Source organism: Xiphias gladius, chromosome 16 (genome assembly GCF_016859285.1).
Source record: "Xiphias gladius isolate SHS-SW01 ecotype Sanya breed wild chromosome 16, ASM1685928v1, whole genome shotgun sequence".
Classification (NCBI taxonomy): Eukaryota; Metazoa; Chordata; class Actinopteri; order Istiophoriformes; family Xiphiidae; genus Xiphias; species Xiphias gladius.
The window spans coordinates 5,887,944-5,912,500 of record NC_053415.1 but is presented as its reverse complement, the minus strand read 5'-3'; the positions used below and the strand labels follow the sequence as shown (position 1 = coordinate 5,912,500).

General features: G+C 40.2%; 1 protein-coding gene across 1 annotated transcript in view; it reads left to right on the top strand.

Moving 5' to 3' along the window:
* tmeff2a (transmembrane protein with EGF-like and two follistatin-like domains 2a) overlaps nt 1-24,557 on the top strand; it is a 109,413-nt gene that overhangs the window by 70,855 nt on the left and 14,001 nt on the right. The window contains exon 5 of the mRNA XM_040147756.1: nt 18,014-18,110. Within this exon, the coding sequence (XP_040003690.1) occupies nt 18,014-18,110 (97 nt within the window). The remainder of the gene's footprint in view (nt 1-18,013; nt 18,111-24,557) is intronic.

Below are 24,557 nucleotides of genomic sequence, written 5' to 3'. Positions count from 1 at the left end.
CCTTATATACACAGGTGTGTGTCTTTCTAAACTATGTACAATCAATTAAATTTGCCACAGGTGGACTCCAGTCAAGTTCTAGTAACATCTCTAGGATAATTAAAGCAAATAGGATGCACATGACCACAATCTGGAGTGCCAGAGCAAAGGGTCTGAATACTTATTTAAATAAGAGATAGTTTTTAGATTTTTTATAAATTTGCAAAAATTTCTAAAAACATGTTTTCATTTTATCATTTTGGGTTATTGAGTGTAGACTGATGGGCAGAAGTGCCAGTTTGATTCATTTAAAATCAAATCTATGGCACAATAAAGTATGCAAAAAGTGAAGGGGATGTTTAGACTTTCTGAAGTCACTGTATGTAAAAAAAAACACAGTTTGCGAGCAGATTAATGCAGGTTTAAGCAGACTCATGACTCACTTCTTTTCATTGTAAAATTTAAAAATTTTCCATGGTAAAATTTTCCATATTATACTTATGTTAGTTACTGTGCTGGAATATGTTCCGTCAGATTTCTGGGTCAGTGACCACCAGCTCTTGCCTTTTCTCACCCTCTCTCATATCATAGCCTCATATCCTCCACACCCTGATATGGATTTACTCTTCCTTCCTTTTCACCAGTTCCTTTCCTACCACCTGGTCTAGTTCCCGCTCCTCTATTCCTTGTAGCTCTCTTGTTAGCCTTGGCCAATCCTCTCTGGTGGTCTTGTGCACACAGGATTAGCCATTAACTCCTATTTTTTCTCTTCCTCCTCCACCCCTGAGACCAAACCCTGCCACCACTCACCCATCTGGCTGTCCAAGGCTCCTCTCCAACACTCAGCAGTGTGAGATTGGCCCCAAAGGCTGGTGGCGAGATTAGACGTGGCATGGTGGGGCTCAGCAGGCAGCCAGCTGACACCAGTGAAGTCAGTACAGAGTAGTTGCAGGCAGGAAGCTGACATTTCCTGAGATTTTCTGTCACCAATGCATAATGGAGCAAGCAGGTGATGGGGACAGAAGGGGCATTACTGTGCCAAGATCGCCAAAGTATGTGTTTGCCCAAAGAGAGTGGGGTCACTAGATTGAGAATGTAAGGGGAGTGTCTGCTCAAAGACAGCGTTCATGGCCATGGCCAATTCTATCACTGAAATTCTTTTCATATCAGCTGATTTCAGTACACATCAGAATGTTAATAATGTCTGTATTTCTGGTGAGCTTAAAGATCCCTTCAAGCTTAGGATAGGTTCTAATTGTACATGTCTGTCCTAATACAATACTGCCGTGCCATATGTCATTTGAAACTTGCTGGTCACTGTAACGACTCCCTCTCTCCACACAGGCTGTTAAGCAATATCCTGGTAGCACAACCAAACTGTAAAATATAGGGGACAAAATCCAGTTGTTCTGTACAAAAATGCATACTTAAGTTCAGTTGTGTTAATGTGAAGATTTAGCAGTCTGAGTTGTCTGATCAAGTGAGTATCTTCCAAAGTTTCTGTCTTTTTACGCAATTTTCTTTTCACTGTTTCTTTGCTGAGCTGATGGGAGGATGGAACCATTGTTACAGAGATTCAACACCAGCAACAATCATACATGACTGCCAGCACTTGATTTGTCCAACTTAAAGAGTGAGCCCTCAAATTAACTTCATTTGAAATTTGGAAGACCTTTTTGCACATAACAAAGACTATGGATTTTGTCCCCTATTTCTTACAGTTTAGCTATGCTAGGAACAGATCTCATGCTGGCCAACATGGCCAGAGGTATTACTTGAAAAAGTCTGAAACTATCCCTTAAACCTCTAACAACCGATTTTGTTTTGTTTTGTTTTTTTGGCCTTTTGTGGGCAGTGGAAACCTCTGAACACAACACGACATATTATCACCTTTAAAGTTGATACAGCGAACTTGTTAGCAAAAGCAAACAGGTGATTATTTACACATCCAGCAAATACAGAGCATGTTGTATCTGGGGTCAATTACATATATCAGCTTGAATCCCTCACTTTTGACCATCTCTTTACAACGATAAAAGCAACAGCATGTGTAATGTCTTTTTCAAAGGCTGCAACACAAAAGACAAGAAGGTTGCAGTGAGGTAGGGTGCTTCTCGGAGTGCTTTTAAGTTTGTAATTAATGGCAGCATACACTGATCAGCCACAACATTAAAACCGGTAACTGGCTTTAATGTTGTGGCTGATCGGTGTACATTTTCAGCAGGGATTACATTATATGGATCTGTTTCATGTCAGCCTTTAATAAACCACACCACGAGTGTCTTGTTACCTCACTTTGTCACAATAATTCTTTATGTTTATTATGTTTATTTTTTGCTGTTAACTGAGGTTTTCAATACTGTGGGGGTTGTTTTTCTGAAATTGTATTTGCAAGGGGGCTGTTACTGCATGACTACCATAGAACTGGCTCAAAATAGCATCATTGATGATGTGATTGGCTGTTTGTTCATGTCAAGCAATGAAACCTATTAACAGTATATCAAAGTTTCTCATTTTCATGCTATGCAAATGTTTTCCAAGTACTCTTGTAGCTCTGCCTACCAAAGTGACACAACAGATGTCCTCCAGTGCACTTTGAAAGCCCTGGTGAAATGCAAATTTTGATCTCTCAGACAGATATACGAAGCAAATACCTTGTGTAACGCAAGTGATTGAAGTGCTTCTTAATGGCTCAAAGCAGTAAGTAGCAAAATGAAAATGGAGCTTGTGAAACAACTGTCAGATACCGAAAGTCCATGTGAGCACAAAAGCTTTTTTAATAGTAGCTTCCTACAGGAGAGCTGCTTCCTTTCTGGCTAGTTGTTCATGATACCTGCTTCAGTGTGTCTGAAAGAAATTTCTCAGATCTGCTTGAAATCTAAGCCTCAAGACAAGATTCAAGCCTGGACAGATGCCAGCCTAAAGTCCAAATTTGTTCAAACTTTTTCTTTAATTGCATTAGTATACCTGGAATTACATACAGGCCTTTTGGGGATGGAAGAGTCATTTGTTATTTGTTTGAGTTATTTAATTTATTGGAGTTGTTTTGAGTGAATGTTGGAGACGTTTGATTTTTGACAGTAAGCCAGGGTCAGTAAAGGCTTTGAAATACCCATTATCACTACCAAAGTGCCCTGAAGCATTTCATTAAACTCAAATCTGCTCCAGGGGCAGTAGTAACCTTGGGCTTACATTTACATACAAAATATTCATATGTAGGTGGTAAAATTATATTTTATCAACTGATTTCCAAATTGGATAGTAATATAACTCCTCCTCTTATTGTCATGTGTTTACCTTTTGTCTTAGGCTGTAAGCAAATGTATGTATCTACTGTATATACAGTACAGTATATGTATAGTATATAAATATATAAATATAGACTGTATGCCATAAGCCTTTGTCTCATGTATACACATGTATTCATATACACAAGAAAAACACACACGATGTATTTGTATTGCTTTATATGTGAAGACTTTCACTTGACCCCATTCACAAATGTTTTTAATCAACCTAAGCCTAATGCTAACCCCATGCAAACAGTAACAATAAATCACCAGTCATAATCCCTGCCATATCATTCCACAATAAGACGGCAGGGATATGACCAACCATAATGATTACCATAATCTCAGCCCGCCTTCTTTTGGTCCTCATAGCTATAGAGATATACTCAAAAACACAAAAATAAAAGCACACACATTCGTAAATTCTCTTGTTTCTTGTCTGTCTCTCTGTATCATTTCTTTCTTTTACTTGCTCTCATTTTGTCATCTCTTCTTCCTGCCTGAGGGATATAAACACAGAGACAGATTTAAAGGGCCAGTTTTCTAACTTTTAACATTCATCACGTAATGATTTTAGGAAAGGATAAAAAAAGACAATGTCTCAGTGAAGTTTTGCTCTGGAAAACTTCACTGAGACAAAGTAAAATGTCTGACAGCTGTCATCTTTGCTGAGATAATACAGTTCAAGCCACTGGCTGAGAGTGATGCAGTACTTCAGCGTATGAACAAAACATTGCTCTTGTCATTTACTGTTGTGATCATGGGCTACTCAACAACTGAACAATAGCTACTCCTGGTGCAGATGGAAAGCACTTGAAACATTGTTTGCATACCCAAATGCGCTGTGAGAGCTACCTACTACAAGCAGCCACACTACCATAAGGTAGTAACTACATCAAAAGGCACAGTGTATAATTACATTGCTGGTCAAATGTAGCATCGGCTTACAGAAACAGTTATTGTATGCTATCTTGTTCGTTTGCCATGTGGGCTCACCACATGCGGGATCCGGTGTGTTGCGAGGTGAATGGAAGGAACACCATAAGAAGCAAAATATGGATGGATTTGTCTCAGGTTCCAGTTGGGGCTGGAAATTAACTTTGTTTATCTTTTAAACTTTTTAAACTTTAGTATGGCTAGTTAGACCACTTTTCAGGATTGTGGGTGTGCACAGACTGTGCTTGATTGACAACTTCCTGACTCACTTTGTCAGTTTTTTTTATCACCTGTCAGGACAGGACAATTTATACCTTTATTGCTGTTATTAAAGCATCAAGGTTGGTGACCTCATGTAATTCCCAGCATAGCTCTGCGCAAGATCAGCCTGAGCAGAGATGAGCCAGAATACCCAAAACACCTCTGTAGGTGTTCCCAGTAACTTGATGGTAAAATTTTTGCTCAGCCAATGTATTTGCAACATTGTTGCCTCTATAATTTCAGGTAGTTTTTAACATACAATCACAGTGTCCAGGTGGGCCTCTGGTGGCCCTTGCAAGGCACAACGGACAGGATATTTTTTAGAGAAAAACCACTCAACAAACAAGAGCACATCAAAATTTTCCACAAGGGCAGATAGAAAAAGAGAGAGAGAGCATGAGAATTCATTCATGTATATTCTCCACATTGTGCTGGGGCTTGGAGAGTAAATATGCCAAGGTTAGAGAGCCTAGCTGCTAGTGTGAGTAGAGGGGGAAATTAATTGAATTTCCAACAAGCATGCTGATGTGAGATATGGATAGGAAATTCAAAATCCTTGTGTACTGTGTGTATGAGGACAAATAATGGAGTAATGGGGGGAAGAAGAGATAGAGAAAAACAAAGCATTGGCCAAATAGTGGTGATCAGTTGCATTTTGATGCCTTGGTGGTGCTATCTTCCTCATTCATATAAAATCAGAATCAGCTTATTGGCCAAGCATGTTTATGCATACAAGGAATTTGACTCTGGTTTCCAGTGGCTCTCAGTGTACTTACGCACAGTACACAGTACCAGGTACAATGTTCAGGGAGATACATATAGAAATACAGCAAAAACAAGGACAACAAAGCTGAGATAAAGATAAATAAACATATCCATATGACCATTATGTACAATCCTGTAGGGGGGAAAAAAACAACAACAATGGACACAATGTACGGTGTCTACATAAAGTACAAATCAGCCAGGAGGAAACAGGTGGTGCAAGGTATGGAACAGTGCAAGGAGTGCTGAAGTAAATATTAAGAGTGTAGATTAATAAGTTACTTTATATACATACAGTAGGTGGTTATGTACAGTATGTGGATGTATACACGTCTATATACAGTATACAGCCTGCTTGTATTTATAATGTGATAAAAGGGATGAATGATATACTGTTGTGTCATCTGCAAATTTCAGGAGTTTAACATATGGGTATCCTGAGGTGCCCAGCCTCACCTGCTGCTTCCTGTCTCTCAGGAAGTTGGTGGCCCATTGACAGGTGGAGATGGGTGCAGCAAGCTAGGTGAGTTTGGAGAAGAGGATTGCTAGGATGACGGTCTTGAACACCGAGCTGAAGTCCACAAACTGGATCATTGCATATGTCCCTGGGGAGTCGAGGTGTTGTAGGATGTAGTGCAGTCCCATGTTAACTGCTTCATCCACTGACCTGTTTGCCCTCTAAGGGGTTCCAGCAGGGGGCCTGTGATGTACTTTAGGTGGATCAGCACCAGTCTCACAAAGGACTTCATGACCACAGACATCAGGGCTACGGGCCTGCAGTCATTGAGTCCTGTGATGTAGGGTTTTGGGGATGATTGTGGAGCATTTGAAGCAAGGGGGACTTCACACAGCTTCACAGATCTTTTGAAGATCTGAGTGAAGATGGGGGCCAGCTGGTCAGTGCAGACTTTCAGATAGGAGGGTGACAAACCATCTGGGCCTGTTGCCTTCCTGATCTTCTGTCTCTGAAAGAGCCAACACATCTTCTTCACAGATCCTTAGTGCAAGTGAGCAGTCAATGGGTAGGAGTGAGGTGATTGCAGGAGGTGCAGTTGGTTGTGTGATGTCGAGGATGGAGCAGACAAGGGGTGTGAATGTGGGTTTATCAAACCTACATTAAAACACATTCAGGTCGTCAGCCGGTTGATGGTTCTCCACAGTGTGGGGGGTGGTTTCCTGTAGCTGGCAATGTCCTGCAGGTCTCTCCACACTGATGCAGGATTGTTAGCTGAGAACCTGTTTTTCAGCTTTTCAGTGTACCTTCTCTTTGCTAATCTGATCTTCCTTGGTCAGTGATTTTCTGGCCTGGTTGTACAGGATCCTGTCCCCACTTCTACAGGCCTCCTCCGTGGCCTGATGTCGATGCCTGAGTTTAACTGTAAACCAGGGCTTGTTGTTGTTGGAAGTGAAGAAAGTCTTAGTGGGCCCACACATCTCCTAACAAAAACTAATGTACAATGTCACGGTGACAGTGAGTACACCAGGTGTGTAGTTGCAGGCTCAAAGACCCTCTAATCAGTGTAGTCAAAGCAGGCCCGAATTTCCAGTTTGCCTCATTGGTCCATGTATTCATAGTCTTGAACACAGCCTTTGCAGGTTTAATTTATGCTTATAATATGGGAGAAGATGAACACTACAATGATCACAGAGTCCTAAAGCTGCATGAGGAACAGAGCTATAGGTATCCTTTAATATGGTATAGCAGTGACCCAGTGTGTTTTTATCCATCTAATATGTTGTCTGTATTTTGGCAGTTCGTAGCTGAGGTTTGCTCTGTTAAAGTCACCTAAAATAATCAGGAGAGAATCTGGATGTTATGTTCTATGCTGGTTATCTGGTCAGGCAGGTGTTGTAACACCTGTTAACACAGGCCTGTGTTGGGATTGAAACGGCAACCAGAATAAGAGAGGGAAAATCCTGTGGCAAATCTCCATGAAACTTTCTGCAGTCATGAAGATGACTGAAAGATTGTGTGGAGTGGACTGTCGGATGTTCAGCAGTTATTCTTTAGTGAAAGTAATCATGTTGGATTTGCAAAAGTTGAAACAAATAAACAAAACCAGTAAAAGTACAAGAGAGTTAAGAACCGAAGCAGCTATCCAAATCGCCATCGTGTTTATATAATAGACTTGAAATTAAGCAGAAACAAATGCATAATTGATTTAGTGTGGTTGATTTCAAAAACCTTTTTTTCCAGCTTAATAGACAACGAGTGCTGTGGGCCAGAGCTGTGGCTTTGTCATAATGCATTAGCAAAATCTAACTTAAAATAGATGGGTGTCCTCTTTAGGGAGGAATAGCCTACATTGCTTTCTCCCCGTGTTATTTGAAGTCCAATGTGCCTTGCTTTAGGCTAGTTCATCATATTTCCAGATTAAAAGAAAAATCTTGTCTCGTTGAACACAAAACAGGAAGGGACTGTTCAAAAAAAGGGCTGGGTAAATCATAGTAAATGTAGAGGAAGAAAGGCACAAAAGCTGATTCTACATCCTGTTGGTGGTGAAGCCTTGTACTGTGAAATTCTTTTTGCATAATAATACTGAGCTATTCAAGATGTTTAATACATACTTTATAAATTATTTTTTATGGTATAAGTCAATAAAAACACTAGGATTCATAGTGATTTACTGTATATTTCTCTTGTAAAGGCACATGACTAATTGAAGGACTATATAAAGAAGAAAACCCAAAACCCAAGGGTTTAAGTTGGCCGTAACAATCCGGAACAGCATTCCGGCACCTTTGATTAATAAGTAAAAAAATATGATTTTTGACACCAGCACCAGACTTTTTTCACATTCAACAACAAGCTCCTGGTCAAAACGTTGGTAACACTGACTTCAGTGTCTAAGGGAGGGGCTACCGCAAGAATTTCTCTGCCATTTTGAGAAAACATGAGCAAAGGTAGCAGCGAGATGCTTTCCGAAACCTTCAAATGCAAGATGTAATGACTTTAAATTAAATTTATAAAAAGCAAGGAAAGCAGTTGCACTCTGTCGATCGTGATTTCTTTCCAAAGAAAATTACCCCAACTTCCGCTATATGACATTCTTCTTTTTTGAGGTATATCAGCAGTAGGCAAACAACGAATTGGTGCATTACCGCCACCAACTGGTATGGAGTCTGGACTACACAACATTTAATTCTCACACCCATTGAAACGCAGGCCAGTCCTCAAAAGGAGCCAGTTCTAAACTGGCTCTGCACTGGCACTGGCACCAACACCAGCACTGTCCTGGTGGAAAAGAGGTAACTGTGTATCCGTCATTTGGGACACCGAGAGTGTTAACATTCTTGACTAATACAAAAGTAGCACACAGCTCTTTTCATATGTAATCAGTCCGAACTGCAAGGAATGAAAAACTGGAAAGTACCAGAAGTTGGCTTTAAATTCTCGGTTTGATTATTATAATTTTGTTCCTTTTAGATAGATATTTCCTCATTTCAATCATAATGCTTTACAATGTTTATGTAAAGCTGCTTTGTGTTAAAAAAAAATTAGCACTGATACATTTGGCAATTTTGGATTTTTTTATTAAACAGAAAATAACATTTTATAGAAAACAAAATTATTTCTTAATGTGAGGTATCAAAAATATGGTATCTTTTTGGTATTGGTACCAAAAATTAAGAAAAATATTGACATTTTGAGAAATACATTTACTCATTTATTTGCCAAAAGACAGATGGGAAGATTGATATTAAGCACAAATTAGCGTGTTAACCCCAGGCCTAGTACCATGAGGCTGTCAGCTTAGTTAGCATATAAACTGAAAGCAGAGGGAAACAGCTAGCCTGACTCTGTCCAGAGTTCAAAAATACACCTATAGGCACCTCTTAAGCTCACTAATTAACATGTAAAACAGAAATAAAAAACTGAATATTTGTGATATTATAGAGAGCAACATATTGTAACAAGTGTCCAGGAGAATTGGTAACCTTGAGTCTTAACTACAAGGTTGACAGACAACCAGCGGAGACTCATACACCATGTCATTAAGTGTGCTTTACAGGTGCTAGTAGGTGTATTATTGAATTTTGGACAGAATCAGGCAGTCGGTGCTCCCCCTTGCAAGCTAATTACGTCCTGGTTTCCTAGTTTCACAGTTAACACACAGACATGAAAGTAGTTTCAAATCTTCACCTCTAACTCTTGGCAAGAGAGCAAAGTGAATATCCTTAAATGACAAACTATGACTAAGAGTATGGTAGTGTCAAAAAAGTTGTAAACCATATCATATACATAAATAATGTCCAGAGTTTTTTTTAGTTAATATTAATTCACTTCAATATGTATCCACCATATAGAACTACACACAAGTCATATTAGAAATAAAGAAACTAGGTGGTGTACATAGGTCACTTTTTCTGAAGTTTTTTGAGCAACCTGAATGCACTTTCCCAAAGCTCTGCTTGACTGCAGATAGGTGACAGGACTGAAAGACAGTCACTAAGCCATTCAGGCGAGAGCAGGACAGAATGCAGGGTCTAATCCTCTCAAAGCTGGGAAAGATGAAGTTTTAAAGCTATAATTCCTCTTTTTAATCCATTCAGAAAGGCTGTGACCCAGTTGGGGACCTTGTTCATGGAGTCATTCCACAGCTGCACGATCACTGCCAGTGGTGATTGTACCTGGCTGCTGGTGCGCCTAGTTACTGTTGGATTTGGAGCAGTGCATCAGAGGTCACAGTGTATGTGTGGTGCTTAGGGTTTGAATTTTGCATTGTGTTAAGAGTTTGGTTTTTATTGGCATATTCAGAGGATGGGGGGGATTTTTGATAAACCTTTATGGCCTCAACTGAACTTGCCCTGGTAGCCATATTTCTCGATTCACATCCCCCAGACCCATGCCACAGAGAAATGCATGTACACATTGAGTTTGTTTCCGAAGCCATCTCGTGAGAGTAAAAAGTTGAGCAAATAAGAAACTTTTCAAGTGGCAAATGTTAAAACCAAATCAACAAACAATGGTTCCCAAAATGTCCAGTAAATTGGCTAATTGTTGCCCAACTAGATAACATGCTGACATGGTGAGAGGTTATATTTTGGTAATGTCACATCAGAGGGATTTCTGGCACAACTACCTACTTGCAAAGTGTATGTAAACAGTCATGAATGATCAAACTCTGGCATCAACTATTTATTTTTTTTACTTTTTTTGCTGGACAGACATGTTCTGAGTTGTGGCCTTTATTAGGTCACCGGGGTAATGTGACTTCATAGATTAATATAGTAGCTGCTTTCAGTTTCTTGGATAGCAAAGGGTGTGATCCATGGAGCCTGTAAGAGGCAGAGTGCAAATGATTAAAAAAAAAAAAAAAAGAAGGTCAAGGGTAGTGAGTAAGTAAATCAATGTCTTTTGGGGGAATGTTGTTGGTGCTCTACACTGGACAATGTCAGACAATCTTTTTGAATGAGATTCAGAAAAGTGATGGAAATGTGTCTGACGTGGCTTTGCCATTGCACTACAAACTGCCTGTGAAATGAATGAGGAGAAACAACAATCCGTTGAGACAGCAAAGCTGCAAGGTCGTATGTGAACCATCTTTTCTGTTACAAATGATAGGTTTCATTTCTGATTGAGTTGTGCTAAAACATGAGAGCAATCCAGTAATAAATCCACCCCACTGAGCACATTCTCTGAGTTATGTTGTGGTCAAGCTAAACTTGGCCAAACAAAAGCAAAGAGGTCTTCCCTGCTCCCTCAATTAAATGAATGAAAAATAAATTCTGGTCTGATCGTACCTTCAGTCAAGTTAAGGGACTCCAACTGTTAAGATTTGATGCCATTTCCACTGACGAAAAGGCATCAAATCATAACAGTTGAATGTAAATAAAAAGAGTGTCCTCATTTCCAACCTTTTAAAATATGGCCTGGTGGGTTTTATTTTGATCACAGTAGTACTAACATGTAGTGTGTGTTTCCCTGCCAATACCCACCAAGCATTTTGATGGCATCATATTTATTTTGCAGTCATTATTGCCCCGCGCCTTAATTCATTTTGTCATTTACATCACCAGAACAACCGCCGTTGGCTCAGTTTTGGGAAGGGGCTTGGCTTCTCCTCATCGGCCTTATGGCTGAAAAATGACTTTGTGAAAAGGGATATGGTCTCCTGCAAAAAAAATATATAAATAACAGAAATTGAATCCTGGCTTCTGTCAGCAGTCTCATATGTCATCTTTTTTAATATTGATGTCCATTATGTTTATGGATTATTTTGCTGTCTTCTGTTCTTTGGCCCAGCTCACCCTGTCAGATCGGCCACTTGGGGCAGCGGCCCGTTGATAATGTCATTTTGATTGATGGGTTTCATAGTTTAATTGTCAGCACGGTCTTCTTTTAATGGAGCTCCCCACACAATTGAACGATTACATCTTAGATGAGTCAGAGTTCAAACTGTGTACCGGTTGCTCTCTGATGCTGATACAATGTGACTGTACCATAGATTCTGTATCATCATGCTGGGCCATTATCAGCTATTTGGCTCATGTTTATTGCTTCCTGTATCAGCTTTCATGGATCATACGTCCGTTTGCGGGAAGAAAACAGCCCCCGGTAAGATTGATAACACCTGCCAATAGGCATAATTTTGTTTTGCTGTCTTTGTACATTTATCCTGTGGCCTGTATACAAGTCTTTTAGAAACTCAATTCAATTGACTGTATTTATAAGGAGTCATTTATTAGGTACACCTAGCTAAAACTAATACAGTCTAATACAACAGCCCTGCACCATCATGAAGGTTATAATGTTCAGTTTAAGACTGTTTTAGAGAGTGCAGAGTCAACTGTATGATTAATTTGGAGGCGTAGTTATTGCTACTCTTGAATTGTACTGTATTTACACATATTTCAGTAAGGGTAGACTACAGTGTACCACCTACAGGGTGTTTCAATGTCCTATTGTACTTTATAGGAAGTCTATATATAAGTTAATCTGCATTTATGAAGCCCATCATTAAGTCATGACCTGTTTTGTCATTGTCCTTAAACAACTCACCATGTGCACCATGTACACATCTTTATCATCTTACATTTTCATGCATGTTGAATGATGTAATATGATATTATGATACTACAGCGTGGCCATCACATTTTCCCAAAATATCCAGACAAATCAGTTAAATGCTCCAGGGAGTTTGAATAAATTGCTTTAAACGTGTTTAGTATGACCCCAGTCTAAACCCTCTGATTGGTGATGCAGTAACAATAGTGAGCTATGTGGGGTTTATGATGCATCTGTTTCAGTGACCACGCGCAACCCAATGTTGGCGTATCAGCCTGCGTCTGTCTCTCATCCCTCTCCCCTCCGTCTCTCCCCAGTGTGTTTGCAACCAAGGTCGTAGTGGTCCTGCTCTGTTTTCCAGGGGTGTGTGGGCTTCATTCATCATCCGCATGATAGCTGCACGCTAGAGTGCCCTAAATCTCCTGGCTGTGTTTGGTTGTGTGTGTGTGTGTGTGTGTGTGTGTGTGTGTGTGTGTGTGTGTTTGTGTGTGTGTGTGCGTGCGTGCGTGCGTGCATGCGTGTGTGTGTGTGTGCGTGTGTGTGTGCTCATTCAAAGGACTGGTCTCTCTTCCTGTCTCGCTCTCTGGTCTCTCTTAAACTTCCTTTTGGTTTCACTGGTGTATCCATGTATATAAAGAACGTCACCAACTCACCATGCCGGAGTGTCTGCACATACAGTATAACACAGTATGTGCTCATGTAGACACAATATGCTGTGTATACTGTTATATACAATAATATCCAGTCCAAGATGAGAGTGGTGAGTGAAAGAAAGAAAGGAAGACAAAGAACAACAAATACAAAACATGTAGTGTCAGCAGTTACTGCCTTTGGTCTATATCAATAGGTCTGTATCAGCCTTGCACATCTCGACACATCAATTCATCCCCTATTCATCTTTGCAAAAGGATTTAAACTCGGTCAGGTTACAAGGGGACTGTGAAATCTGGACTGAATTGAGACTGAGTTGGTTGGTTTTAAGACATGATAGTCAGACCGGCATTACCACCATAATCTGGGCAGCTGAGACCATCAGTGTTACTGTCGTTAGAATACAGAACATTCTTCTTTGGTACGCCTTCTGGCAAACACTGGCCCACATGTCATGGGAGGTTTTTCAGCAGCCATAAAGTTGCAACAGGTGAATCACCCTGTCAACAGTGGGTCCCACCTCAGTCATTAAACTCTGTAGCTCATTCAAAGGACTCATGATGGCCTTTTTATTGTGTTTTTGGAACAGCCTAGCTCGGGCACATTTATACCTTACTGTACACTGAAGAATTTTCAATGCATTTGTAATTTTATTCATTTCAAAGCAATGCTTTATATCAAAAGGATGACTGTTAGGTAGCTCTATTACAGTGTCTTCCTACTTAATGCCTTTTGCAAGTAGTTGAAACAGTTCTCTGATTGGTACCTTTCCTAAAATTTTCTAAAGGTGTGTTCAGACTGAGTAGGAACCTATTTCATAGGCAGCACCACTGCGGGTAGAGTCAATCCAAAAACAAGGGCAAACATAAACAAAAGCAAATTTTCAGTGGCCAATGTGCAAAGGGTTGAATTATTTTTGAATAATCAAAGTGAAAATTTGCTCGTTAAAACTGATTTGTTTATAATCTTCCATTTGTCAAAATGTAGCCATAAAGTCACGTGGTAGTTGTTACCAGAAAAATGACTGATCAGCTGCTAGTTTCACACTTGTAAAAGTTCAGATTTAAAACCACACCACCTTAGTGGCAACAATCAACTAGTAAGTTGCTGTAAGTCATACCTCACTAAAGTTTCTGTAGCACTAACTACAGAAACAATAAAAAATGTGACGAGGTTTTAAACACAAACAAAAACTGATGAACGTTGACTCGATGTATATCAAGAACTGAACACATTTACAGCAATATTAGTAAAGCTCTTAAACCTTTCTAGAAATTTAACTTAAGATAGTTTTTACTGCAATAATTTCTCAGTGTAAGTCATTTCAGTTCACGGCAAACTCATCATCAGAAATACCTCACATACTGTTGTTCCGTCCTGGCAGGATGGAACAACAATGGTCTGCTACACGTAAGCATCCAAAGCAGAATACATGGCCCTGCTGGATAGTGACATTTAAATGGTTAATATCTGTTGGCAAACCAAAATACCTTGGTTTTTTTGTTAGGTGATGTAAGCTAAATCACAGAGCTTAGTTCCAGAGCCCAGCACTACTGTGCAGCTCTAACTTGAAGCATAAGATGATGATAGAGTGATTTCCTTTTTTCATAATTGCTTTGGGGAAAAAAAAAATGGTGGGCTGAGTTTGTTTCCACTTACCAAGTATTACCTTGGTCAGATTTACAAGAATAAATATTAACATACTGTTATACTCCTGCCTTTTTCCCTTTCTACAGGAAGGCACAGTTGGGAATACAGTGTTATTACTGTTAAAAGAACAGAAATCATCTACAGTGCAGGTGTACCCAAACTAAAATCACTTCACACCATGATATAAACAAGTATTTACTATAGATGTTACTCTATAAACTAATGTGCAAATCACAATCTACATTCATTGCTTCCATTTTGAAAAACCCATTTTAAAACAAATATCATGAACTTATTTACTATACCATGACAGATATTTTTTTTCCAGTTTGCTGTTCACAGTAGCTGTCCTTGGTTCTATTTCACAAGTTACAGGAGCTGAACCAGTCGACCAATGCTTGTTCACACCAGAGCGCCTTAGCCAGCTGCTGCAGTTAAATGAGCTCTGAGCTTGTCACGCTGGTTTCCTCCCTCCCAGTAAACCGTTCCCATTTTCTGTGGCATCCTGGTGAGTGCAAGGCTATATTCACCAGTGGAGTCTCAGGTTTAAATACAAGAGTCACATTGCTGCATTCTGTTGTTTTTGTATTATGATTTTGTGTGCATACATGCTTGCATAGTATTTAAGGCATGGCCAAGCTCTAGAAAGCAGTAACAGGATTAGAGACCCTCTTTAACTCCAAGAGGGAGCCCCACAGCACCGTTGTGACTGATCCACCATTATTTGCTCCTGTGTCGTTTTATCCTACTTATCTCCCCTTTAAGTCACGATTTTACTCTAATCTCTTCTTCTCTTCCTTGTAACTTCATCTTAACTTTTTCTCTCTTTCCTCTTCACATCGCTTCCCCGTTGTGCTAAAGTCACACAAAAGCTGCACTTATATAGAGAAAGAATTGTGTTGTGTTGTAAGTTGAACTGATTGTAACAACAGCAACAAAGGAAAGAAAGGATTTGTTAGAGATGAAGGTGAGCCTAGGACAGTAATCACGGAGGAGGCCAGTCTGGTCTGGTCCAAGGGTGGATCGATACTAGGTGATGTAGGGGCTGGTGGGAGGTGATTGTGGGGGCTCTAGAAGGGCTAATCATTTCAGTCATTACCCAGCCGTGTCTGCTGATTCCAGGGATTAGCAGACACAGAAACAGGGTAGATGTTGTGTTAGTGCTACAGGAGACTCTATCAGGGATTTGAGGAGTGGAAAACACTGCCTGTCCCCAGTCACCTTTGGTAATTGTGCCTGTAGTACCATGTATGGGGATCTGGCTATAAGTGTGTGCGAGCGTGTGAAAAAAAGAGGGAAAGGAGACAATGTTGGCATTGGCATTGTGCACATGCACACACGTAAGACATACACAGAAATGTGCATGGGCTATCTCTCTCCTTGGCTACCTCGCTTTCTCTCGTGTGCAATTGTAGGAGAGGAGAGTCATGGGAGAGCTGACATGCTTGCTTGCCCACAAGCCTTTATTTGGAGCTGATCATTTAACAGAGAGGCTGGCTAACTCCAGTGCCTGTGAGAGCTCTGTGAAAATTTCACACACCACAACATACACGACAGGTGGGAATAAGAGAAATTACATTTACCTCAGTGGTCAAAGGGTCACACTTGGCTAATTCAATCAGCAGCAGTTCCAGTGTCGACTATATCCTAAACTCCGACGTGAGACAAAAAACAAGCCTATATAATTGATCTGTCATGCACAGTTGAACACTTGAGAACAACACTGACATCACACTTGGATTTGCAAACATCGCTTGCGTTAGTGAATTTGAAAGGGGAACTTGAATTTTTTCACATCAAGATCAGTTTACTAGCCATGAAAAGTAGTACTCAGCCTTTGAGCGGTACTGTGAGTTATATAATGTTTTCTGTGGCTCAGGAGGAAAGTCTGAAATATTAATCTCCCCTACAAACTGGGGGCATAGAGTTTGAATTACATGTACATTTATCATGGCATGGAGGGTCTAACGAAAATTATCCCATCAAGTGGCATCATGGTAAATGTAGGATCCAGGGTTTTTGGAGCTTTACCATTACTAGGGGCCAATGGCACTCTTGCTTATATAAGATAAAATTATAATAAACTCACTTTAGAGAAGCTACAACAGCACATGTGTTATCATATAATAAATCAAAAATAAATACAATGCTGATGAGAAATGTCATAGCTACACTGGCGGGCTAAGTGCCAACGCAGCTTCACACCTTGTAGTCTTGCCAGTCCTGTGACCTGAACGTAAAGCTGTGAATACAGAATTTACATTTTGCCACCTGACTGCAAATGTTCAGAATTCAGAGGACACTGCCTCTCTGCTGTGGCTGCCTTCCAACACCTGCAGCTTCAGACCCAGCTTCAAAAGGAAAAAACACTGAAAGCAAAGGCAGGATGTTTGAAAAGAGCTTAACATCCTCAGCAAAGGAACTTTTCAATCTTGCAGGCTGCATTGTTATTTGGACACAGACCCAACAGCAACAAAATCCAAGCTGAGAGTTATGGAGGAGGCACGCCACATGCTAACTAGATTCAACAGACAAAGAAAGCCACGTAAAGTTAACTGACTTTGACCTTAAAATAAGAGCCAAACCCAACTTAAGCTTGACAGCAGAAAATCAGGTTAAACCTCTCCACCAGAGTTCTTTCCAATTCATCCAGCATTTCACAGGGGATCACAAGAAATAACAAAAGTTTCAGAAGGGAAAATGAAAGAGGTGACACAAGGGAGAAGTGCATGGTGGCAGCAGTGAGGGTGTCTGTGCATGTGTATGTGTTGGAGAGATTAAAGATATGACATGGGGAAATGATGCCAAGTTTCACCTCTTCGTCTTCTTTTCCGAAGTTGTCCTCACGGGCCCTAGCAAGTTTAAAAATAGAGCTTTTCTAATGGAGAAGAGGGCCGAGGGGGAAAGAAAAGAAGAGCAAAGGCGTTCAGAGACCAGAGGAGTCCTCTGTGGTAGGAGAATGCAATTTGAGATTGGCCAGATTGCTTTTTTTCCTCCTTCCTTCTCCCCCTCGGCCGCTCATGAGGCGTGATATGCACTGGCAGGTTCCCTAAGCCGCCATAAGCTTGACGCCAGTACCCACACCGCCGCCAAGGAGTCGTCGCACTCACAGCGCAAGAAAATCAGCGCGATGAAATAAAAGAGGGACTCCAAAAAGATCAGCAGGGATTTGAAAGTGATAGATGAGAGTCAAGCAAGGATAGTCCGGGAGGGACTAGAAGAGGGTGGAGACAAAGGGGAAAGAGTGAATGGATGAAGGAGATAGCTTCTGTGGGATTATGGTGGGATATGGCAGAATGTAAATGCACTGTTGTCCAAGGCTGATTTCACACGGTAATATTGGTGCATTGTTACAGGGGCTTAGTTACAGTTTTTCACACCCTCTGAATGAACCAGCTGGGCTTTAAAAAACAGACAGGATGTGTTGTCCTGGACGAAAAAGGTGTTACATGTTTTCTTCTGTCACTTTTAGGAGGAGAGGGCTCAGCTGAAGCAGGACAGAAGGAGACATCCACCTGTGACATTTGCCAGTTTGGGGCTGAGTGCGATGTGGATGCAGAGGATGTTTGGTGAGTTTGCACACACAGACACTCCCACAAAATGCTTGAAACTGCCACCAGTCAACCTACACAACTAGGCTTAAGTTATCTTGGTACCTTTTAAAATTTTCACTCACAGATACGACCAGTTGTGCTATTTGAAATATTTTAGTTAGTCTGAACAAAGAGAATTTAGATAAAAACTTGTCTTTATACTCCACACACCCACTGATGAACACCCACTAAGGTTTAGTGCATGGTTGACCATTTCATTTAACCTCAATTACTAGAACAGGGAATAGAAAGAAAGGAGATTTTTGCTTGCTCTGGAAATCCAATTACTATCCTTACAGGACTTGGCAATGTCAGGCCAAAAATGACTGACTGACACACAGAAAAGTAGTTCAGTGAAGAAATAACGTTTTTCATAAATTTAACCATTTTTTGCAGATGAGATGGATGCAGGTAATATGTTGTCGGCTCCCCCGCATGCATTAGCAAGGAAGCAGCACAGAAAACATCCTCAGGGGTACATAATAAACATGCGGATGCAAAGCCTAATTAGATGGAGGCCACACTGGTGAACTGTTTTCCAGCACCAGACAGTATCAACTTTTATTTATTTGCACTCTACAGCATGAATGGAGCTTAAATGATCCAACATTATGGATTTGGTGTGGAACAATGACCCTTTGTATCAGCAAAAGAAAGGCAGTGCTAATAAGACCAGGCGTACAGCTAGAAATTAGAAGTGCCCTGAGAGTATGACTGTATCAAACTACTTGATGTAATGGAAAGATAATGTACCCCTGTGTGCAGTAACGGTAATGCCAAGGAACAGCTTCATGATGCATACTGAGCCTTGTTCCAAATACCAAACAGCTGGCATCCACTCGTCCTGATGCCACCCACTTTTACAAATGCACCTTAATATTCTACTAAACCACAAAAATTGATTTATTGGTAATTTCTCAGTCCCCAAAGGGAGAATTCAAAAGGTCAGAACAGCACAACGTACTGTCAGTGGTGTGTGCACACAAAACTGAAAACATAAAAGAAAATGGAGTCTCAAGCCTATTTAGCACAGCCTGGAATAAAGACAGTTACACAGTACATAACATGGAACATTTGCCCCTACATAAGGAAACAAAAGACAAGACAAGGGAGTCAGCCAAAGTCAATAATGTGTATCGTTCAAAAAGCAGTTGACACAAACGGACATAGAAATATTTCAGTGTACCTTCTTGTAATGCGGAAAATAAAAGTACTTCTTAATCTTTCAAAAGCCCCAAGATGTTTTGATAAGATTGTTTCTGGTGAATAATCAGGCAGGTAATTGCAACCCAACAGCAGGTAATTTTCATCAAACAGCAGCCAACCACTTGCGTAGTCCAATCAGGCGGCAGCTGAGTTTAATCAAACAAACTTTCAGTTAATCAAACAATGATTTGAGAAAGATGACTGTAATCAAAGACCATGTGAAGTCACCCTATAAAGTGATCTGTTTATAATAATGAATTGTTCTTATTTTCATACAAGCAATACAAGGCAATAAATATCTGCTGTTTTGTAAATTGTTAGCCACTGTATGAAGTTTTGAAGATGATGCTATAGGGTATGTAGGACTCAAAGTAGTCAAATAATCAAACTGAAGTGTCATTTTGTTTTCACTGCAATATTTAGTCTGACATTTAGACATCTTAATCACATTCTGTCTGAAGTTGGGTTTTCATTTTGCCCTAACCACTCAGTAGCGAGCATTGCTGATACAAAAGCTGCAGTAGAGGTTGCTAAGCAGAGTTACCTTAACGTTTGTCACGTTGATTGAAAAAGTATTCTGTTTAAACGGAATAGTTTAACATTTTGTGAAATATGCTGATTTGCTTTCTTGGTGAGGGATAGATACCAAGATTGATACCACTCTCATTTATGTTTATTAAATAAGAAGCTACAGCCAGGAGATGGTTACCTAAGCTTAGCATAAAGAGTGGAAAGATTCCGGAATATAACCACAACTTTTTTTTTTTTTTTTTTTAAACTTTGCTTTTTGTAGGGTTAAGGAACAAGATGTAACATTTGAATTAGTGAGCTGTGGAGGTGCTGATAGGAAGATTGTTATGAGTGAGCTATGAGTTTCCCCTTGTTTCCAGTCTTTGTGCTAAGGTAAACCGACCGTCTGGCTGTATCTTCATTTGTAACCATGCAGACATGACAGTGGTATCAATTTTATTATCTAACAACTGGCAAGAAAATGAGGAAGCGTGTATCCCCAAACTTCAAACTATTCCCTTTCTGTTGGGATCAATCTATATGTCACTGTCATATTAGGCAGTCACAGAATCATCACAATGTTTCTAATGTGTTTGTATCTGTACACTAAACAGCACTATGTTGTCAAACCTGGCGAGACAAGACGGGGTATTCCGATATGGTCATCTCATTGTTGGTTGTGTTCCACTGTGTCACACTAAACAGGTTACAGGAGTAACTGCCACGCCCGATACTCATTGTTGTTCCTGTTGCTGTAGGTCTGTTGGGTTGGGCCATTATTGGGATCTCAGCATGAGGTCTGAACTATGACGTTCGTATTCTTATTCCCATCACCCCAAAAGCTTTGATTGGCTCAGTCGCAACTGTGTAACCAGCCATCAATAAGTCAGTGAGCACAACACCAAATAACTGAAAATCACTGAAAAATATCTGAGATGTAGTAGTACTTCAGAGGTCTGGACTCTAAAAACCTCTATGCAATTAAGGCAAAGTTTAAACTTGTGTGAAGACACTTGTAACTGCTGGTGGCATCAACAATACTCTATGTTGCCTTGAAGAAAATTAATACCTCAATTTGCTTTATTTTTTTAACCTGGTTATTATTTTTATACAATTTGACCACATAAAATATTGTATGCCTATCGCAGTGAAGGGTTATCTTCATTAGATTGATGCTCTGACTTTCACTGAGCAGCCTGCACAGGGTAAAATTGTTATTTCAGTCCATTTCTCCCCCAAGTAACATTCTCTTGATTATGTTTGTCATCATTTTTCATTCACCATCTGAATTCAAATAAGGAATAGAAACATATGGTCAGTGATGTATAATTAGGTAGGTATGTTGGTTGACCTATACTGCACTTGACCCTGCTGTAGCAAAGAGCTTTGCAATCCTCATACCACCCTTCCGTAGCTCTCTGTACATTGGAGGCAGGCAGCTGGAAAAAAAAGACCAATTTATCCCTCAAGGATCAATAGTGTGTCACGAAAACCCATTTAGATCCATTTGCGGTGTAAAACTGTAATTACCCACGAAAACCTATGCTTTCAAACCCATCAATAGCACCCATCAGTGTTGATAAAATTAAGGTGGGGGGGAACAGATAGCAAGCTAGTCATAGAGAGGGGCTGTAGGGACACTTGCTGTGTGAACGCTGGGTTTAGACCTCCTGACAAAGGAGAAAAAGGCTTCTCAAAGCCAACGCTCATGTCTTTATTGAGGCCCATTCTATGGAGGGTAAAAGGGAATTCCAATGAAAAAACAGACAGAGGACAAGTCTAGGTCCATGCACACGCACAAACATATACACGCAGTATCCACTGGACGCCCTCCATACATTACTACTATGGAAAAAATTATGAGACAATGGCCCATCAATAGCACCCACCCCCCACCCACAACCCCTCCTACATGGTAGTAGGACACCCAGAACAGATTTGTGGTCCTTTTGCTTTTGATTTCAGTGATTTTGCATCTCTTTGTTTTTTATCTCTTTGTAGTGATTTTGAGTCTCCTTTTAGTTATTTTTCATCTGTTTGTGGAGGTTTTTTATCTCTTTTTGGAGATTTTGTGTCTTTTTGAGCTTATTTTGCACTTCTTTGTTGTTGTTTTGTGACTTTTTGTATCCATTTTGCATCTCTTTGTAGTTTGGTTGACTTTCCTACAAGGAATATTAACACTTCAAACTGAGGCTCTGGCCAGGGCCCCCTGACCCTTTAGGCCTATGCCCAGAATCCGTGATTACTGAACTCAAAATGTTTAGTGAAACAAAGCACCGCGTTACTATTTTGCTGTATAAGTGTGTGTGTGTTTGTGTCTGTCTGTATGTGTGTCTTCACTGTCTCTGATGTTTGTATATATGCTGTATAGCCTCTCTTCTCTCATTCTCCATTTTTCCTTCTGCTTCAACATTGTTTTTGTCTCTCTGTTACTCTCTCTCTCCCTCTCCTCTCTCTCTCTGTCTGTCACTTTCTCTCCCTATCTGTCCGTTTGCCTCTCTCCCTCAGTTTTCAAAGGATTACAGTGGAATATGAGGCTAAGGATTATGAAAATCGATGCTATGTTCAGTTGCAAAGAGGTTTGCTGCTGCTAAGGATTTGTACACAACATGAGGCAGTCAGTGGATACGTTGGTCTCATCTGCTTTGTGTGTGTGTGTGTGTGTGTGTTACTGGGTGTTTGTGAGTGTTTACATGTGTGTGAAGTGGACTTTTCAGTTGGGAGCCAGCAGACAGTCTGGGGGCGGGGGGCTTTGATTGGAGGGAAATTGCAGGGAACTAATCAATAAGACACATCCTGCTAAGAAAGTATACTCACGCACACATCACACACACTCAGTTTTGTACAGTGCACACATTCACACACAGCACTAACTTTCATTTAAAACTTCTCTACCCCTTTGTACCTCTCAGCAGAAGGGGTGAAGTAGTGATTTGGTATGTGAGAGAGAAAACGGGGAAATACAAGATCTATCACAAAGTGATTGCCGTCTCATGCAGGTACATGACTGTTTTTGCGCACCTGTCTGCGGGGGTTCAGGTGTGTGCGAGTAGCATTAGGATGTGTTGACGCACTGCAGTCTAGTGGTATAGTGCCTATTGTGGAGAAAGTGAGAGTCCTCATTAAAAATGTATGGAGCCCAGACATCAGCCACCGACCAACCGCAGCCTCTTGGAATGGCCGAGACCTTGAAAGCTCTTCAGTGACGGGAGGTTGTAGGGGGTTAGTTCGCATGTATACATGCACGTGTGTGCAGTGTGAAGCCTATACTCTATTTCAAATGTTGGAAATTTCCTTTTAGCTCAGGAGCTCCTAAGATTTTGCCCTGTTCTAAACTCAAGGGGGAGTTCTTCTCGCTGCCTCCCTTCATGCTAAAACTATTCTCATTTAGATACTTTTTATATGATAACACAGCCACTTTTAATTGTAAGCCTAATCTTGTCTTGAGGGTGGCTGTTGCAAAATTTTAGTCTGAGTTGTTAATATATAAAGGTTACCACATCTTTTTCTCACTTGCCTCTGGTGGAATCTAGCTATGCAGATCATTTTGACTTTAACTGTTGGGGTTTTGAAAATTCTGCTTGTGGCATATCTGCATCCACCTTAATACAGTAGAAATAAGGGTGTGTGCCTGTCCCTCTTAGAGGATTTGACACTTTTCTAGATACAGTCCATGATCCGATACAAAAATGATAGTAGATACATTTGTAACAATAAATACGCTGCTTCAGAGCCAATTCGGTACAATACAATTTAGCTGCAATTTAACAAGATTAGATTTTTTTTACTTTTTCCAGAGTTATATATAGTTAGAGACTACCAGTAACTAAAAGAGATCTTTATTTCCTAGTTTTTTTTATATCAAATACTAAATGAGAAGTGCCATTGAAAATGATGCATATTGCCACACCAACAACACTAAATGTGGGCAATGGTACACTGGAAACTAGTTACTTTTTCTGCTGAAATTCTGCCACCTGGGTAGTGTTTACCTCTAGGTCATTATCCTGAATTGAGTAGAAAGATGTTAAATTGCCACTGCTACATTTTATGATAGCACTGTTTATTTGGCAGGCTGAAAAGTCAATGTAAATTTCAGGCAGTGTGGTACAAGTTGGAGTCCCACATTGCGACTCTTTTTTTTTTTCAGTGGGAAGCGCAGCATATGGCTCGGCATAAGGTCGACGCACTGACTGGCATACGCACACAAGCGGCACAGACAGCATTGAGTGAGAAAGTGTTGAAAAGATTGGTTTTTAGCAGCCATATCAAGTTGTGCGAAATGTCACACAGAATTTACGTCGGATCCGTGATGTAGCTTTATTTCTCATGCTTACTTTTGTTCATTTTTACGCCCAAAAAAGGCAAACAAATGTATACAACATAGTTTTACAGATGTGGTGGAGATGCAACCCAATATGTTGACAATGTTTTCTTTCAAGAATAAAACAGATTTATAACCTGTTTTTTTAGGGAGTATCCAAAGGCCGGTGTCGCTTTTCCCAATAGCTAGTAAGAGCTAAAAGTTACAGCAGCTTCTGTCACTTTAAAAAAAAAAAAAAAAAAAATATATATATATATATGCTGCAACTTTTCATCATAAGTTTAATCAATTAATCATTTTGTATGTAAAATATCAGAAACCAGTGAAAAATTCCCATGTTGGAGAAGCTGAAGCCAGGGCGTGATTGTCATTTTCGCTGACCA